The following is a 20,911-nucleotide window of genomic DNA, read 5'->3' as shown; positions in this document are numbered from 1 at the left end:
TGGAAAGGCAAAGGAGTTATAATTATCAATTTTGAAAAAGAACAAAGCTGGAGGATTAATACTACCGGAGTTTCAGACTTACTGTAGAGTTGCAATAGTTATATTCAACAGTAGAAGCATAATCCACAAAGGAAAAAATTAGATTTCACAAAATTAAGACCTTCTTTTCTCTGAATGACATTGATAAGAAGATGAAACCACAAGCTATATCCTCAAAGAAACTATTTGCAAGTCACATATCTAATAAAAGACTTGCATCCTTAATGCATATATTGTAAAAAGAAACTCTTAAAACTCAATAACAAGAGATCAAATAACAAGAAAATGAACAAGAGTATATCAACTATACTTAAATAATAAAAATTTATTTAAAAAAATGAACAGAAGATTTGCATAGTACTTTACCAAAGATAATATGTAGATGGCAAATAAATGAAAAGATGTTCAACATCAGTTGTCATTAGGGACATGCAAATTAAAAGGAGACATCATTATACACCTATTAATGGTTAAATTTTTTTTTTAAGTCTAACAATACCAACTGCTGAGAAGGATGTGGAATGGCTGGAACTCCCATACATTGCTGGTGAAATGCAAAATAATGCAGTCACTTTGGAAAACAGTTTGGAAGTTTTTTATACAGTTAAACTACACTTACCGTACAGCCTAGCAATCCTACTACTCGGTATTTATCCAAATAAAACAAAAACTCATGTTTATACAAAAACCACAAACAACTATCTATTGTGGCTTTATTTGTAATCTCCAGGAATGGATAAACAAACTGGTACCTATAATCAGTGTAATATTGCTCAGTAACAAAAAGGAACAAAGACTGACACAAGGAATGAATCTCATTAGATGAGATTTGGATGCTCACATGCACTGTGAGTCAAAGTCAAAGAAGTCAGATACAGAAGACGACATACTGTATGATTCCATTTATATGTCATTCCTGAAAATTTTAAACTATAGAGACAGAAACGGATCAGTGATTTTCACAGGCTGGGGTTGAAGGGACGGGTTGACTACAAAGAGGAATGATACAGTCTGGGGGAGTGAGGGAACTGTCCTATGTGTGGATTGTAGTGGGGGTTATATGGTTGTTTATAAAAACTTTTAGGGGTGTCTGGGTGCCTCAGCCGATTAAGTGTCTGTCTTTGGCTCGAGTCATGATCCCAGGGTCCTGGAATCAAGCCCCACGTGGGGCTCCCTGCTCGGTGGGGAGCCTGCTTCTCCCTCTCCCTCTCCCTCTTCCTGTGCTCTCGCTTGCTCTCTCTGTCTCTCTCTCTCTCTCTCAAATAAAGAAAATCCTTTTAAAAAATTATCTATAAAAAACTTACTTTTTAAATTTTATTTTATTATGTTATGTTAGTCACCATACAATACATCATTAGTTTTGGTTTTTTTTATTATGTTGTGTTAATCACCACACATTACATCATTAGTTTTTTTTTGTTGTTTTTTTTTTACATCATCAGTTTTTGATGTAGTGTTCCGTGATTCATTGTTTGCGTATAACACCCAGTGCTCCATGCAGAACGTGCCCTCTTTAATACTTTTAGAACTGTACTCTAAAAGAGGTTGATTTTTAACCAACTAAATTTCTACTTGGTGGAATTTCCAGTAAGGTGGTAAATAAGTAAAAAATAATAATCATAGCAATGCTTGTTTGAGGGAAGGAATATAGGAGATGGGATAGGAGAAAATAGAGGGACAGCCAAGCAGGCCTGCTGACCTGGACTGGGGTTCTACCCCTTCCATCCACACTTTTGAGCTGTTCTCAGTTTTCACAGTAATTCCATGTCCCCTGCTTCTGAATTCACAAGTTAGCTTTACTCCCTGATTTTCCCCTTTAGCAGCTTCCATGGAAGCAACCAAAGTGGTTCTGTCTTTGGGGAACATTTGGATGGGGCCCCAGGGAGGGAGAGGAAGAATAACAGAATGAGTACCCCACTGTGCATAGACCGCTTATGAATTGTGTTTATAAATCAGGCACTGAACAGAACGATATGGCAATAGAAAAAGTATAGAATATCTCTTTGCTCCTTGAAGAAAGCAAGTGAGCACACACATACAGGAAGGGAAAAATAGACCAGATATTATAACATCTGGCGGTATGCCGAGAGTATGATCTCAATGCCTTTATGTCTACGTATAGTGCTTATCAAAAAGAGGCATTTTATTGTATGCAAAATTAATTTTTTACATTAAAAAATATCTTGACATTTTTCTCTAGGCTAATAACAGAACCCTGCAAGAGAAGATTTTACAAGTGAACAATTTGGTGGAAGCCTTCGGCAATGCCACCACTATTATAAATGACAATTCCAGCCGATTTGGAAAATACTTAGAAATGAAATTTACCTCTTCTGGAGCTGTCGTGGGAGTACAGATTTCTGAATACCTTCTGGAGAAATCGCGAGTTATCCACCAAGCTCTGTAAGTCGGTGTCAAATATATTTTTTTCTGGGAAACAAGCAAAGACAATGTTTTTGTTTTGATAATAGTAAAATGTCTACTTATTCAAAAAACTCAACAAAATGTTATTGATCATCCACTACGTGCAAGGCAATTATTGTTAGAATCAAAGAGATCCCTCAGCACTATCTTATTCTCACATGTCACATCTAGTAGAGGAGTTAATAAGTCACCTGAAATTTATGACGCCGGATATAAACCCTATGCCCATCATAGATACTAACAGGATAAATTGTAGTGATTTCTGAAGTAGGAGACAATATATTTCTGTACACAAAACTAATGTGGAATTTAATTAGAAATAAGTCTTTTTTTTCTTTTAAATGCTAATATGTATAAATAGATCTTTGTATTAATTCTGTCCTTCCTATGGTTATATACAAGAGACCAAATAGAAGATTCGGGTATGGGCTTAATTGTACTGCCCCTTCAATTTCCAGCTGATTTTGTTAGGTCGATTGAGTTCCTTTTGGCTGTTTGTAGCTGAATGATAAAATCTCTCTCCTGTCCTGATGATTCCAAAATAGCTTTGTTACCCTTATGTGGAAACTGTAGTCAAAACAGTGGATTTGTGGGCGCCTGGGTGGCTCCGCTGGTTAAGCGACTGCCTGCGGCTCAGTTCATGATCCTGGAGTCCCGCAATCGAGTCCCGCATCGGGCTCCCTGCTCGGCGGGGAGTCTGCTTCTCCCTCTGACCCTCTTCCGTCTCGTGCTCGCTCTCTATCTCTCATTCTCTCTCTCTCAAATAAATAAATAAAGTCTTTAAAAAAAAACAAACATTGGATTTGTACCTTGGTTGTTTTTTATTTTTAAAAAGTGTGGCGGGTTAGGGGCAACTGGGTGGCTCAGTCCTTGAGCATCTGACTCTTGATTTTGGCTCAGGTCGTGATCCCAGCATCATGGGCACAAGCCCCATGTTGGGCTCCACACTCAGCCTGGAGTCTGCTTGTCCCTCTCCCTTCCCCTCTGCCCCTCTCAATGCAGGTGCGCATGCGTGCACGCGCTCTCTCTCTCTCTCTCTCTCTCTCTCAAATAAATAAATCTTAAAAAAAATTGTGGCAAGTTAGAGTCTTTCATTTTTCTTATGTAGGTTTAACACCAAGCATATCTACATTATCATAGTAATATGTCTTTCATTAAATTCATGGGAACACAAGTCTTATTATGTGTTAGTACATTATTATTTACCATAAATGCCTTCAGATTTGCTACTATTCAATTTATGAATAAATTGTGAATGTAAGTTGCCTGGAGTCCACCTCCTGAACTCAGCTTTCACTGTGGAAAATTATTCTTTGATCCTCAATTCAGAATACACAGGGAATGATTATAAGATGAATATTTTGAATTGTGGCTTCACCACATACATGTTAGTTCACTTTGGGTAAGATATTTAAACCCTAAAAACCCTTCTAAGATCTTGGTTCTGCAATTTACTGTGTGTGTGTGTGATTTGAAATACTCAACCTCGCTGTACCTCAGTTTTTCGTCTTTAAAATGAAAATAACAGGAGGACCTACCTATCACTTAAGATAATGCCTGTGAAGTATTTAGCATGGTGAATAACATAGAGTGAGAACCCCATAAGTTTAAACCATTATTAGCAGTAATAGTGTGGATAGTTGGATGAAGCTTAGAAATGACACCTGGGACAGTACATGGGACATTGAAGATGCTCAGTAGATGGCAGCCACTATTAACGACGTGTGCTGGTTCCCCAGAACTTACTGGATCTGCATGTCAGTGCCTCTGCCACCTAGAGGAAACTTGGGGTCTCACACAGATATGGAGACTGAACTGGTTCTCAAAAGAATCTGTCCCGTTCTCATAACTGTGTAAGACTCTTCTTGAGGCCTCTGGGGAAGAACGACCTAATAGGCTAAATTACTGAGATTCAGATGGGACCACCATGATACACAGTGTCAGGGGGCACCATTCACAGTGGGTTCTCTGGAGCTCTGTGCTGGAGCACCATTCACAAATTCCTTGTGAACAGTAACCTCTGGAGCTCCCCAGTGAGGCCCTGGGTTTGTAACCGTAGAAATAATCTTGTTAATACTATTGGTATATTGTAGGATATACTTTGGGAAATTGGAAATCCAATTAGGATTATACTTTAGACATACTATGAATTAATTAAACTTCTTTCCAGCTATCCTAAAGAACTATTCTAGTTTTATAGTGTTGTTTATTGGGTCCCCCAATAAACACTTTGAGTTCCAAATTTACAATTAGGTTGAAATCCAACTCAGTTTGTAATTGGAGCACGGCTGCCTTATAATTTTTCCATTTAAAAAAATTTTTTACCCCCATTTTTTTCTTTTACTTAATTTCAATTGTATTTTTAAATTCTAGAGAAGCTTTTTGTGATCTTTGAAAATGAAGTATCGAGTAGATAATTGAGGAATTCTTGGGTCACAGAGCATAAGGCAGAGTAGAGAATAGATCTGAGGTGGCAGAAAAGAACCAAAGCAGACGTTTATGTCTTTTTTTGTTTGTTTGTTTTTTGTCTTTTTTTATTTTATTTTATTCCATTATGTTATGTTAGTCACCATACATTACATCATTAGTTTTTGATGCAGTGTTCCATGATTCGTTGTTTGCCTATAACACCCAGTGCTCCATGCAGAACGTGCCTTCTTTAATACCCATCACCGGGCTGACACATCCCCCCCACCCCCTCCCCTCTAAAACACTCTGTTTGCTACCCTTTATTTTAAGGGAATAAGTTTTTTTCCCTTTTTGCCTCTGCCCATTTCATCCCACCCTAATCTCTGACCACATTTATTTTTATATATAGTTATATTTCTATATATTTATATATTTACATATTTATAAGTAATATGTAAATATATATAAGTATTTATAAATACATGTTTATGTATGTTATATATATGTTTATTTTTTCATTTCTAATGATGGCAGTATCCTGTCGGTTGTGGCTTAAATTCTCATCTAAATGTAAATGATTTTAAAGAAGAAATTCTTAAAAGGGGCTACTTAATTTCAAGAAGAAGATAAGCATATTGAAGTCAATGCTTGATAATTCTCACGAATAGAAATTATAGCTGTTTCACTGCACTTGTCCCCCATTACGACAGTTTCCTGCAGCAAGCACTGATTGTGTTTCTCTCAGAGGCCCAGCACTTTACCAGATGCTGCAGGAGGCGTCCACAAAGTGGCAGATGTGGTGCTCTCTATGGAGGAAGGAAAATACTATTTATGGAGCACTTACTGTGTGTTGGGCACTGTGCTAAGCACTTTATATTCATTATCTATTTTAATTCTTACAGCCATAGGATGGATATTATTGTCTATTTTATACATGAGGAAACTGACACTGAGAATTGTAATAAGTCTCACCTAATACCAAAAAGCTAATAAATGACTGAGTTGGGGTTTGAATCCATGTCTCTGTCTGACTCCAAAATCCACCATTCATCCATCCATCCATCCATCCATCCATCCATCCGTCCATCCTTTTGGCAAATATTTATTGAGTGCTCCTGTGTGCCAGGAACTGTACTAAGCACAGGAGATATAAAGCTAAATGAGATAGGATTCCTCCAATAAAGCAGCTCAGTCTTCTGGATAATGTATGCTTTGAAACAAAGCTTGCTGATCACTTGTTGGTTTCTAGTCTCTCAGGAAAGTAGGCAATGAGTTCTAAGTGTGAGCAGGTAAGGGTGAAGGAAGAGGGACTGAAGAGACTATGTATCTTGGAGGAAGGAGTCTTGGTGGAGGAAGCTGGAAGTAAAAATAAAAAATTAAAAGCACTCTTTCATGAATATCCTATGAGGCCTTATGAAGGCAAAGCTGCATTTTTGGCTTTGCAAGCCTTATTGCTGGCCACTTTGTCGAAGATTCAAAGGTTTCACGGGTGGCGTAAGCCACACCCTTGTGAGAACTTTGCCACAGTTTTGAGGTCTTGGCTGCAGAGGTGATCCGCAGGGTCCAGAGCAGGTGAACACATATGAGACAGACCTGAGGACCTTTCTACAAATGGCTGAGTGGAACTCTGAAGAAGTATTAGAAGATCCACGGTTAGAAGTGGGGTCAGTCAGAGAAATACTATTTGGTAACTTGCTGAAACCCTACGTTTGTCCCCAGCCATTCTGACCTGGGAACCACGGGTCCTATGAGCATGTATGGGACGCTATGATCCTCTGTCTTCTGAAATACAGTTTTGATGTAGTTAGGGCAAGATATGAGATGGGTAATTATTGGCACTATCTTCTTTTCCTGTTCCTTGAATCCTCTGATTGTTTATCCAACGGAGGTCAATGTATTTCCTATAGCATCGCTAGGTCCTGTCAAATTACAATTCTCAGTAAATGTAAGCTGATAATTAAAGAGAAAACCACCAATTTTGTGTGTCTACATTTATGACTCACATCTCTAATTGTATACCACACCGTTTAAGCATTAAAGGTGTGACACAAAGAGCAATCGATGTGATTTCATTAGAACAAAGCAGACTAAATTATGTGCTGTGCCAGTCTGCAAGAACTTTTATTATGTTGTGGTGAGAAAAGACAAGAAGTAAACTTTTAGTTTTGTTCTAACCTTGCCCATGTACGATGCTATTGTTCATTGAAGTGTTACTGGTGGCTGCACAAGAAATGGCTAGGGACATCCATTCCAAAGGACGGGCCGGTCCTTGCTTCAGCGTCCGAGCCCATGGACCACCCTTGGCTTGAAAAGCTCACCTGTCTTTGGTTCCTCAACTGGATTCTCCTGATTCCTCTCTTACTTCTCTGAATTTTTTTTTTCTCTGACTTTGATTCATCCCTCCATTCCCCTCTCTTCTCTCTTTACTCCCTCACTTAGCAATTCCTTCTGCTATCAGGGCCCCAACATCTAACTGTATGTATGTGATTGACACCCAAAGATATATTTCTCACTCCCACCTATGTTCACATTTTTCATTTCCAAGTACCCAGATATCCTTTCATTTCCAAGTACCTAGATCTCCTGCTGAATATAGAATTCAATGTAATACATATTGTCCTAAATGTCTTTCTTTTCCCACTTGTCCCTTTTTGGGGGAAGGAAACCATCCTTTTCCATTTATAGGAAACCTCCGACCTTCTCTTCACTTCCCATGTCCAAATACTTGTGAGTCGATCTTTAGAATGACTTTCACAATTCTTCTCTGCTTTCCCTTCCTCTGCTGCTATTTCACCTCAAGCTCTTGTTCCCTCTGACTCAGACATTTGAAAGATTTGGATTTCCTGGACGTTTGAACTCTCTTCCAAGGCGTGGTGATAATTGTACCCTCACAGACTCAGGGAACAGTCTCAACTCAAAATGCATGCTAATCAAAAGCAGGGTTACTTTTTTCTTTCAAAATGTTTTCCTTCTTTTTGAAATACTAATAAGGGGGAGCAAGAGTCCACATTAATCACTTCATCAAGTTGCACACCTTCGTATTAAGTATTTTTACCTGTTAAAGACTGAGTGTCTTAAATAGGTGTTGATGAGGCACAAATATCAAATGTTTAACCATGTTATTTTATACCTACATGAATTGTGTGTTGGAGCCCAAAATGAGCGTCTGTAAAAATTATTCTTGTAATGGTTTTCGGCAGAACCTTGAAACAAAGCTAGAGATTCTAAGATAAAGCCACTGATATCCTAAGACTCCAAATGTCTTTTACTGCATCATTGGAAAAGTAAATGTATGTGGATATGTTCATCTTTGTTTCTGAGGAAAACTTCTGTGTACTGAAAGAATAAATAATTTCTAAAGAGATCGAAGGTAAAATCTATCTCAACTGAAATTATATTGCATATAGGAGGAGAAGACCTAGGAAAGTGTTTCTTAAGACTTTATTTTTTTACAGCAGCTTTAGGTTCACAGCAAAACTGAGAGGAAGATACAGATATGCTCCTACCCCATACATGCATAACTTCCTCCCAGTTGTCAACATCCCACACCAGAGTGCTACGTTTGAACCTACACTGACACATTGTAATCACCCAAAGTCCATAGTTTACAGTAAGATTCACTCTTGGTGGCATATTTTCTTCCAGTTTGGACAAATGCACGGCAGGTATCTACTCTTATAGTATTACATATGAGTATTTTTACTGCCCAAAAAGTCTTTTCTGCTCTGCCCATTCATCCTCCCCTCCCCCAGCTTCTGGCAACCACTGATCATCTTACTGTCTCCAGAGTTTTGCCTTTTTCAGAATGTCATATAGCTGGAATTATACAATATGATTGTATGGAAAAGCAGTCTTTGCAGATTGGCTTCTTTCACTTAGTAATATGCACTTGAAGTTTCTCCTTATCTTTTCATGGGTTGATAGTCATTACTTTTTAGCGCTGAATTAATATTCCATTGTCTGGAGGTGCCACAAGTCATTTATCCATTCATCTTCTAAGAACTTCTTGTTTGATTCAAGTTTTGGCAATTATGAGTAAAACTGCTACAAACATCCATGCACAGGTTTTTGTGTGAACCTATGTTTTCGACTCCTTTGGGTAAATACCAAAGACCTCCATTGCTGGATCATATGGTAAGAGTATGTTTAGTTTTGTAAGAAATTACCAAACTGTCTGCCAAAGGGGCTGTACCAGTTTGCATTCCCACCAGCAGTGAATGAGAGTTCCTGTGGTTCTGCGTCCCAGCCAGCATTTGGTTTTGTCAGCGTTTTGGACTTTGGCCATTCTGATCGATGTATAGTGCTATCTCCTAGTGGTTTTAATTTGCATTTCCCTGATGACGTATGATGTGGAGCATCTTTTCACAGACTCATTTGCCATCTGTATATCTTCTTTGGTGAGATGTCTGTTAAGGCTCTGGGTCCATTTTTGTAAATCAGTTTGTTTGTATTCTTATTGTTGGGTTTTTAAAGTTCTTTGTATATTTTGGAAAACAGTCCTTTATCAGATGCGTCTTCTGTAAGTATTTTCTCCCAGTCTGGTTTATCTTCCCATTCTCTTGAAAATGTCTTTAACAGAGAAGTTTTTAACTTTAACGAAATCCAGTTTTTCAGTTATTTCTTTCACAGATCATGGCTTTGGTGTTACATCTAAAAAGTCATCACCATATCCACCATCAGCTAGTTTTTCTCTTAGTTGATCTAGGAGTTTCATAGGTCTGTGTTTTACACATTTAGGTCTATGACCCACTTTGAGTTAATTTTTGTGAAAGGTGTAAGGTCTTTGGATTCCTTTTTTTTTCTTGCATGTGGATGTCCAGTTGTCTTTGCTTCATTTTATTGTCTTTGCTCCTTTGTCAAGAGTCAGTGGGCTGTATTTATTCTGGGCCCTCTGTCTGTTTCATTGATCTATTTGTCTTTTTTTTTTTTTTGTCAATACTATACCGTCTCAATTACTATAGCTTTCTAGGAATTCTTGAAGTCAGGCAGTGTCAGTCCTTTAAATTTTTTCTTCTCCTCCAATATTGTGCTGGCTATTCTGGGTCTTTTGCTTCTCCCTATATACTTTAGAATCCACAAAATAACTTGCTAGGATTTTGAGTGGGATTGACTTTTATATGTAAACCTGTATCCTGCAGACTGGCCATAATTGCTTATTAGTTCAAGGAGGTTTTTTTGTCAATTCTTTAGCTTTTTCTATATAGATAATAATGTCATCTGTGAAGAAAGACAGTTTTATTTTTCCCTTCTCAAACTGCATGCATGAGTTAGGACTTCCAGTACAGTGTTGAAGTGTTGAGAGGGGACATCCTTACCTTGTTTTTGATCTTAGTGTGAAAGCTTTCAGTTTCTCACCATGAAGTATGTTGTTGCCTGTAGTGTTTTTTATAGATGTTCTTTACCAAGTTGAGGAAGTTCCCCTCTATTACTAGTTTACTGAGAGTTTTTGTCGCGAATGGCTGTTGGACTTTGTCAAATGCTTTTTCTGCATCTATTGGTATGATCATGTGATTTTTCTTCTTTAGCCTATTGATATGATGGATTACATGGATTGATTTTCGAATGTTGAAACAGCCATGCATACCTGGGGTATATGCCATTTGGTCATGGTATATAATTCTGTTTAATCATTGCTGGATTCAATTTGCTAAAGTTTTGTTGAGGATTTTTTCATCTAGGTTCATGGGAGCTATGGGTCTATAGTTTTCTTGTGATATCTTTATTTGGTTTTGGTGTTAGGATAAAGCTGGCCTTATTGAACAAGGTAAATACTCACTTTGCATCTATTTTCTTCTGAAAGAGACTGTAGAGAATTGGTATAAATTCTACATGAAATATTTGGCATAATTCAACAGTGAACTCGTGGGACTGGAGCGTTCTATTTTGGAAGATTATTAATTATTGATTCGATTTCTTTAATAGATTTTGAATCTTTTCAGATTATCTATTTCTTCTTGTGTGAGTTTTGGCAAATTGGATCTTTCAAAGAATTGGTCCATTTCATCTAGGTTTTGAAGAATGGAGTTGCTCAGAGTATTCTTTTATTATCCTTTTAATTTCCATAGGCCTGTAATGATGTCCCTTCTTTTATTTCAGATATTAGTAATTTTTGTCCTCTTTTTTTTTTCTTGGCCTGGCCTAGAAGTTTCTTGATTTTATTGATCTTTTAAAAAAAAAAAAAAACCTTTTGGTTTCATTGATTTTTCTCTCCTTATTTCTGGTTTCTAATTTCATTGATTTCTGTTCTATTATTATTTCTTGTCTTTTGCTTACTTTGGATTTAATTTGCTCATTTTCTAGTTTCCTAAAATGAAAATTTAGATTATTGTTTTTAGATCTTTCTTCTTTCTAACGTAGTCATTCAAGGCTATGGATTACCCTCTAAACCTTGCTTTCACTGCATCCCACAAATTTTGCCAAGTTGTGGTTTCATTCTCACCTAGTTCAAAATATTTTAAAATTTCTTTTAATATTTATCTTTTGAACGATGTGTTATTTAGAACTGCATTGTTTGATTGCCACATATTTTGGAATTTTCCAGTTACCTTTCTGTTATTGATTTCTAGTTTCATTCCATTGTGGTCTAAGAGCAGAGATTATATGATGTCCATTATTTTTAATTTGTTAAGGTGTGTTTTATAGCCTAAGATGTGGTCTGTCTTGGTGAATGTTCCATATGAGCTTGAGAAGAATGTGAATTCTGCTGTTTTTGGATGATGTAGTCTAGAGGGTGTCAGTTATATCCAGTTGTTTGATAGTATTGTTGCATTCAACTGTGTCCTTACTGCTTTTCTGCTTGCTGGATCTGTCCATTTCTGAGAGACATGTGTTGAAGTTATAATAGTGGATTCTTCTATTTCTCCTTGCAGTCCTCTCAGTTTTCGCCTCCCATAGTTTCACACTCCATTGTTATGTCCATAAACATTAAGGATTATTATGTCTCTTGGAGAATTGAACCCTTTATCATTATGTAATACATTTCTTAATCCCTGATAACTTCCTTGCTTTGAAGACTGCTCTGTATGAAATTAATATAGTTGTTCCTGCTTTCTTTTGATAAGTGTTAGCATGGTATATTTTTCTTTACCCATTTATTTTTAATTAATATGTATCTTTATATTTAAAGTGGGTTTCTTGTAGACAACATATGTATATAGGTCTTGTTTTTGATCCCTCTGACAATTTCTGTCTTTTTTTTTTAAGATTTTATTCATTTGAGACAGAGAGATAGAGAGAGAGAGAGAGAGAGAGAGAGGGAGAGAGCATGAGCAGGGGAGAGGCAGAGGCAGAGGGAGAGGGAGAGGGAGAAGCAGGCTCCCAGCTGAGCCAGGAGCCAGACGTGGGGCTCAATCCCAGGACCCTGGGATCATGACCTGAGCCGAAGGCAGATGCTTAACCGTCTGAGCCACCCGGGTGCCCCTGACAATTTCTGTCTTTTAATTGGTATTATTTAGACCACTGATGTTCAAAGTGATTACTGACATAATTGGATTAATATCTATTATATTACTGTTTTTTAATTGTTGCCCTCATTCTTTGTTCCTGTTTTTGTCTCCCACTCTTTTTCTGCCTTTTGTAGTTTTAATTGAGCCTTCTCTGTGATGCCATTTTCTCACCTTTCTTAGCATATTTTGGTGATTCTTCTTTTTTCATTTTTTTAGTGGTTGCCTTAGAGTTTTCAATACATATTTACCACTAATCCAAGTCTACCTTCAAATAACACTATCATCAGCACCTTATAATAACAAAATAATCCTAATTTCTCTCTCCAGTCCCTCGTATCATTGCTATCATTGATTTCATCATATATAAGCATACATAATATATGTATATATACATGTATATTTATTATATGTACACATAAACATACATAATTGAATATACTGTCGCTATTACTCCCGTATTTGTATTATTCCAGAATCTGGGGAATGCTGTTTATACATAGACCACAGAGATTTCTCGTGCAAGTGAGAAAACTGAACCCCAGAAAGGCAGTTCACAAAGTGGTTGAAGACTTAGGCTTTGGAGTTAAACAGCCCTGGTTTGAATCCAGTTTGGCCATCAACTCTGTGACCTGAGGGGAGAATGGTAGCCCCTCTAAGCCTTAGTGTCCGTGTATATAAAATGCGGGAACGCTATGAGTAACTAGGATGTTATGGCAGGTAAATGGGATAATGTAGCACTTCTGACCATCTGATATATCATCATAAAATTGTTGCTTTTTCTCTCTGCTCCCACTGGCATGTAAAATCCAAGAGTTTAGGGATTGTTGACTGTTTCACTCCTGTCACATTTCCAGTGTCTAGAACAATGCCTGGTAGTCACAAATGTGCATTGAATGATTCATATAAAGTGCTTAGCAGTGTCTGGAATTTAATGACAGTGATTGTTGAAAATAGTGACAAGGACAATAAAAAGCCAAAATCCAGTACTCTGAGAAACCCCTGGTAGCACTCATAGTTGTTGTTCTGATCATTATATTGCCAAGTAATTTTAACAATTAGTAAATATTCTTACTAATTAATATTCTTTCTAAGTAAATATTCTTACTGAAAATGTCTTATTTTTTCAGTGGAGAAAAAAATTTTCATATTTTTTACTACATCTATGCTGGATTGGCTGAAAAGAAGAAACTAGCCCATTACAAACTGCCTGAAAATAAGCCTCCCAGGTAACCCAGCAGGTGGCACTTTTCTAAGTAATATTTTCACTTCCCATTGAACTTTAGATTTTGACCATCCTTTCATATTTTTTTCAGATACCTACAAAATGACCACCTCAGAACAGTACAGGACATGATGAATAATAGTTTCTATAAATCACAATATGAATTAATTGAGCAATGTTTCAAACTCATAGGTTTTACGATGGAGGTAAGTATGAAAGACATTGAACCTCTGTAGGAAGTATCTTTTTGTCATTGCTAATGGAAAGAATTAGTATTTGCTGAGTGACTGATATATGCCAGGCATTGTATCAAGTGTTTTATGTGAATCATCCTTATAATTACTGAAACTACCTTATGAAATAACTAGAATATTTACTAGAATGTTACAATATTTACTTTATACATAAAGAAACAGTGGACTTGACATATAATTTGCATTTGCATCTCCCACATATATTTACCCTTTTTCATAAATGCATAAATGGGAACAGATGACATGTTCTTTTTTAGTGCAGTCTTGTTTTTAGTGCAGTTTCTTTTTTTTTTTTTTAAGATTTTATTTATTTTTGACAGAGAGAGAACACAAGCAGGGGGAACAGCAGAGAGAGAGAAGCAGACTCCCTGTTGAGCAGGGGAGCCCGATGCAGGGCTTGATCCCAGGACCCCGAGATCATGACCTGAGCCGAGGGCAGACGCTTAACGTCTGAGCCACCCAGGCGCCCCTTTAGTGCAGTTTCTTAATTCAACTTTATTAAGATGTAATTCACATACCATAAAAGTCAGCCATTTAAAGTATACATTTTAATGTCTTTTAGTATATTCCCAGAGTTGTGCATCCATCACCATAATCATTTTTAGAATATTTTCATGCTCTAAATTTTTCACCCCCAAAAGAAACATGCTAGCAGTTAGGAGTTCCTCCTCATTCCTGCCCCATCTCCGCTTTCTATCACCATAGAGCTTTTTATTCTGGACAGTTCACATAAACAGAGTCATGCAATACATCATCCTTTGTGACTGACTTCTCTCATTCAACATACTGATATTTTCATGCTATAGCATGTATCAGTACTTCATTGCTTTTCAGTGTTGAATAATATTTCATTTTATGGACATTCATCAGTTGATAGACGTTTGGATTGGTTCCATTTGAGGGCTATTATGAATAATGCTGCTATGAACATTCATGTGCAACTTTTTGTGTGGACATAAGTTTTCATTTCTCCTTGGTATATACCTAGGAGTAGAATACTGAGTCATAGGGTAACACTGTGTTTAACCTTTTGAGGAACTACTAGGCTATTTTCCAAAGCAGCTGCACTGTTTTACACCCTAACCAGCAGTGTAGGAAAGTTCCAATTTCTCCATATCCTCCCCAACACTTACTATCATCTGTCTTTTTAATTCGAGCCATCCTAGTGGGTAGGAAGTGTATCTCATTGTAGTTTTGATATGCATGTCCCTAATGGCTTACGACCCTGAACTTCTTTACATGTCCTTACTGGTCATTTATATATCTTCTTTGAAGAAATATCTATATACATACTTTACCTTTAAAAAATGGGTTGTGTTTTATTATTGACTTGTAAGAATTATTTATGTTGTAAATACAAGTCCCTTATCAGATACATGATTTGCAAAACTTTTCTCCCATGGGTTGTCTTTTTACTTTCTGGATGGTGTCCTTTGAAGTATACATATTTTTCATTTTTGTGGTGTCCATTTTACCTCTTTTTTCTTCTGTTGCTTATGATTTTGGTGTCATAGATAAGAAACACAGAGATTTATGCATTAGTTTTCTTCTAAAGGCTTTATAGTTTTTGCTCTTACATACAGGTCGCTGTTCCTCTTTGAGTTGATTTTTGTGTCTGGTGTGAGGTAGCTTCTTTTGCACGTAGATATTCAGTTGTACCACAATCATTTGTTGCAGACTCTTCTGTCCCCATTGATTGGTTTTGGCATCCTTGTTGGAAATCAGTTTACCATAAATGTATAATGTAGAGGTTTATTTCTGAACTCTCACTTCTATTATAATGGCCTCTCGCTGTTTATGCTGGTACCATGTTGTCTTGAGTACTGTGGCTTTCTAATAAGTTTTGAAATTTGACAGTGTGATTCCTTCAACTTTGTTCTTCTCTTGCAAGATTGTTTTGGGTCTCTCGAATTTTGATTTGAATTTGAGGATCAGCTCGTCACTTCCTAGTGCAGTCTTTTAAAACTTCTGTTTTGTTCAGCTCTCTCTTTCCCATTTCACCCCCTCCATCCATATCTGCGCTCTTTCCCTTTCCCCAGCAAATGGATGTGAACAACTCAACATATATAATCCAAAATTTCGTATTTGTCTCCCTGTTCATAAAACACTGTTTGTAGACGCCACATACACACGTGTACACACACATGTACATACATGTGACTCTGGAGGGATGGTCATTGTTTATTAATACGGAATGCCATGATATCACACACACTCTTCTATCCCTGTTTTCTCTTACTCAGCAATACCTTGTGGAAATCCCTTCAAGTCATCTAGTATAGCCCTAAATCAGTCCTCTTAAAGGCAACATAGTATCCCATGGTGTGTACTACCATAATTTATTCCACTATTCAGATATGACCGGGCATACCACTCTTAATGTTTCCAGATCTTTGTCACTCTGAGCAAAGCCAAAATATGCCTTTATTTCCTGGTGCTTTTATTTCTGTGGGATAGGTCCCTAGTAATGGGATTGCTGGGTCAAAGGGTATGTGTATTTTAAATTTGAATATGAATTGCAACACTGCCTTCCAACAACTATGGAACACTTCCTATTTCCACCAGCAATGTATATGAGTACCTTTCCCATTACCATCTCTGCCATGTGCCATAGCTTTTTAAATATTTGTTAATCTGTTGGGTGTAGGTACCATCTCATTTCCAGTTTACATATCCTTGACTAATAGTAAATTTGAGCATCTTCCCATTTGTTTGCTGGCTACTTGGGTTTGCTTTTTTATGAATTGCATATTTATGTACGTTGCCCTTTTTATTGAACCATTTCTATGTTTTATTTCAATTTTTAAGTTCTCATTGAACATTATAGACATATTTTTTATCATTTGTAGTATAAATATGTTTTCAGTTATATGACTTGTCCATGACATACTTACTCTTTTTCTTAAGATTTTATTTATTTCTTTATTTATTTGAGAGAGAGAGAGAAAGAGAGAGAGAGAGAGAGCAAGCGCAAGCAGGGGGAGGGGACAGGGAGAGGGAGAGACAGAATCTCAAGCAGACTCTGCACTAAGCGGAGCCCAATATGGGGCTCCGTCTCACAACCATGAGATCATGACCTGAGCTGAAATCAAGTCAGACCTCAATTGACTGAGTCACCCAGGTGCCCCCGTGACATACTTACTTTTGATTCTCAAACCCCCAGCTGGAATTCTAAGAAGAATTGTATTAAATTTATATATTAACTTTTAGGGCATTGTCATTTTTATAATGTTATTTATGTCTTCTCATCCTGGATCCTGACATGCTTTTCCATTTGTTTAGATGTTGTTTGAGTTTTTAATGATTTATAGTTTTATTTATCTAGAACTTAAGCTTTATTTTTAGATTTTTTTCTAACCAGGTCATGGTTTTTGGTGTCATTCTAAATATTTTTTTCTGCTGGTAGACTTATATAAATATATAATCATGTCATCAGCAAAAAGAATAGTTTTATACTTTTTTCCTGTTATATCATTTTATTCTTTTGTGTACTTAGAGCATCTAAGAGTCTCAGTATTAATTACTAAGGATTATAACTTGCCTCCCTGTCTCATTTCTGATTTTAAATAAAAATGGTTATGGTTGTTTGCTCTTAAGAGAGTCTATCACAATAATTTCCTTTTATTGTTGCTTTGTTTAGGGCTGTTATTAGGAATCCTGAAGAGTTTTATCAAATGTCTTTTTATTATCAATTGACATAATCGTATTTTTCTGCAGCAAATTGTTGATATCACTTGTTATGTTGATAGATTTCTTAATATGTAAGTATCCTTACATTTGTGGAATAAATCTAATGTGATCAAACTGTACTTCTCTTTGGCAAATTTCTGGATTCCATGTCCTGGTGTTTTATTTAGAATTTTTACATCTCTATTCATCAGTGAAATTTATCTATTGTTTTACAGTTTTCTTTTATATCTTTATCAGATTTGCATATTAAAGTTATATCAGTGAGGTGTTTTGTTTTAAAGATTTTATTTATTTATTCATGAGAGACAGAGAGAGAGAGAGAGAGAGAGAGGAAGAGGGAGAAGCAGGCTCCCAAGGAGTAGGGAGCCTGATGCGGGACTCGATCCCAGGACCCTGGGATCATGACCTGAGCCGAAGGCAGACGCTTAACCATCTGAGCCACCCAGGCGCCCAGTGAGGTTTTTTTTTTTAAAGATTTTATTTATTTATTTGAGAGAGAGAATGAGAGATAGAGAGCACGAGACGGAAGAGGGTCAGAGGGAGAAGCAGACTCCCTGCTGAGCAGGGACCCCCCCCCCCTGATGTGGGACTCGATTCCGGGACTCCAGGATCATGACCTGAGCCGAAGGCAGTCGCTTAACCAACTGAGCCACCCAGGTGCCCCGAGATGATTGGTCTTTGTACCATGAATAACCCAAGTGCTTGGTCAAGGTCATACCTATACCTGAGGTCAGGCCCCTTTGAGCCGCATCAATCTAGCTACCAAGCGAAATTGGGCCAGGTCCCTGATTTGCTCTCCTCTGAGGCTCCAACTTTAATCCAAATGAATATTGTAATTATAGGATATCAAAGAGAGCCCCAGTCTAGAAAGATTACGCAGTCCTTCTCATAAACAGTTGAATAAGAATTAAAAGTCGATTGATTCAGCATGTGATTCTCTATAATGAATCTCTAAAAACTTAAAATATGACTTTGGAACTTACATATCTGAACTTTCCAGTCCATAATTGACAAACACACGAAGTGTTGAAGGAACATAGTTCTCAACAATCTACTTATGGAGTATTCCTGGTGTAGATTATCCATAAGGTCTATAGTTTTCTCAAGAAAGGTAGAGCAGGATGTCGGACGCTGTATTTATTTGTCCATCTGCCACTGAAGCCCACTCTGGTTGCTTCTTTACAGGTTATGCATATTACAAATGGGAATTCCTTACCAGGAGAATTTTCATAGTAAAGGGATTCACATCCAGCCCATCAGCATATTTATTGTTCTACTTCCAAAATATGCCCCAGTCCATCTACTGCTTTCTTTCTCCACCGCTTACTGTTCTAGTCCAAGCCACCACCTCTCACTAGCCTCCTGCCCATTCTACTTTTCCGTCTGCCCCCAATCCATTCATTCCCACATCCTGGCGAGTCATGCTTAAAATATCAAAACTGCCTGCTTTGAAATCTCTAGTGGCTTTCCATGGCCATTCAAAGGAAACCCAGATTCTTTCTGGTGCCCTCGCTGGCCCCTCTGCCTGGAACAGTCTGATTCCAGTTCTTTTCCTTGGCTGACTCCCTTGTCATCCAGGCCTTTGCTTCCCAAAGGACGGCCTTCCCTAACCTCCCTGACTCAAAAGGCCTTCCCTGCCCTTCCCAGTTACTCTCCCTCCTCTCCATTTTATTTCCTTCCCAGCCCATTTTGTTACTGAAAATGTCATGTTTGTCTCTTTGTTTCTTTTCTTAATGTCTGCCTTCTCACTGCCTGAACACCACAAGGAAACATATATCTTCGTCCTGCCTCTGCTGAATCCCCTGTGCCTAGAACAGTGCCTGGCGTAAAATATATGTGCATTTGGATAAGTGAATACATAGATAGACACAGATATGTCTATATATTCATTCAATAAATATATTTAGTTTAATGTTTATATATTCATTTAATCTATATTCATATATGTTGTAGATGAATGAATAAATATCCCTGAAGATTTTTTCCGTATCCAGTTTTTATCATGACTTGGAACATTGGAGCGGATGGAATAATCATTTCTAAGTGTAGGAGCTGGGTTAGAATCGAGGCAGCAACATAAGAAAACAATAAAGGATTTTGTCTCTTTCCTATAACTTACTACACTTTGAACATAGTTGGAATGACACCTACAATTACCATTGACTCCTTGGCAAAATGCCTCCAGTGCCCCCAAGAAGAGTTGTGGGTATGGGTGTGTGTTTCCGAATGTATTTTTGATGTACCTTATTTAAAAGGGTTTTACTACTCTAAACTCCAAGCTGTAGTCCAAAGTTCTCATGCCTGTACTTAAATCACACATATCCTTGGATTTTGATGCTGGGATCTTTGGATTTCTCTTTCTTAACTCTCATTTATCCACACATATAATGTCACTTTTAAGATGGCTTCAAGGGGAACGAACATCTGGAAATGACCACATTAAGTTCTGAAGTTAAGTTTCCCATAGATAGATTTATCTGTGGCCTCAGGAATTTGATCGTTTCTACTTCCTCCTTGCGAAGCTCCTCGCTTCTATTTTTTATTCATATTTGCATTCGCAAAATAGTTCTTTCAGCACTCACTGGGTAACAGTCACCATGCTCCCCTCTCATTTTAAAATAGCTAAGGAGACAGAGCCTACTTGGATCTCATAGTCTGACATCATCATCTGCGGGATGACCTTCTTATGCCGGAGCCTTACAATTCTTCCCCACTCTGTCCCTAGCCATCGTCACTGCCTTGTTATACTCTCCAGGGGAGGGTGATGCTAACATTTTTATGGTGTGTTTCAGCAACTTGGAAGTATATACAGTATACTGGCTGCAATCTTGAATGTTGGCAACATTGAGTTTTCTTCTGTGGCAACTGAACACCAGATTGACAAGAGCCACATTTCCAATCACGTAGCTCTGGAGAACTGTGAGTGTTATTATCTTCTGTTCAAAACTGCACTCTTAAAAAATGTCTAATGAAATACTGTAAGTGTCTCATAAAGATCATCTCAAGCAATTGTACTTATCTGGAATCCTAAAAAAGAATACTCCGATTCAGTTTGTGTAAAATGAAGTTTTTAAAGGCCAATATTTAAAACAGATCTTCTTGCCTACAAATTAACTGTAGAGAACCTTTCTAAAGACTAGGCTTTCATGACTATTTTAGGAGCTATTTACATTTCAATGTAAAAACACAGAAACTCTCACTAAAATTTAGTAAACTGATCTGAAAAGAGTTAAAGTTATTATTCTATAGATTTAGCATCTATATCATTTTATAAGTAATAAAGAATTGTATATTTATTTTCATACTGGGTGGCTTTTATACTCACTCATCCTGGGTGACTGATTTTGCGATCATTTTCTATATAAGAAAAGTTCATCATGGTATTTGCTTCAAATCAACCTTTTTGTCTAACTAGTAAAACTTGATGA

The 20,911-nt window shown here is 37.2% G+C and overlaps 1 protein-coding gene across 1 annotated transcript in view; it reads left to right on the top strand.

Annotated features, from left to right (window-relative positions):
- The window catches only part of MYO3A (myosin IIIA), a 213,349-nt gene that overhangs the window by 88,959 nt on the left and 103,479 nt on the right, over positions 1-20,911 (top strand). Inside the window, exons 13-16 of the mRNA XM_028114133.1 lie at positions 2,240-2,442; positions 13,445-13,543; positions 13,631-13,745; positions 20,276-20,402. Of these exons, the coding sequence (XP_027969934.1) occupies positions 2,240-2,442; positions 13,445-13,543; positions 13,631-13,745; positions 20,276-20,402 (544 nt within the window). The remainder of the gene's footprint in view (positions 1-2,239; positions 2,443-13,444; positions 13,544-13,630; positions 13,746-20,275; positions 20,403-20,911) is intronic.

This window comes from Eumetopias jubatus, unplaced genomic scaffold (assembly GCF_037043125.1).
Source record: "Eumetopias jubatus isolate StellerSeaLion01/CBP00866 unplaced genomic scaffold, mEumJub1_p1.0 scaffold_8, whole genome shotgun sequence".
Taxonomy (NCBI): Eukaryota; Metazoa; Chordata; class Mammalia; order Carnivora; family Otariidae; genus Eumetopias; species Eumetopias jubatus.
The sequence above is the reverse complement of the archived record's forward strand: the minus strand, read 5'-3'. Positions and strand labels throughout refer to the sequence as shown.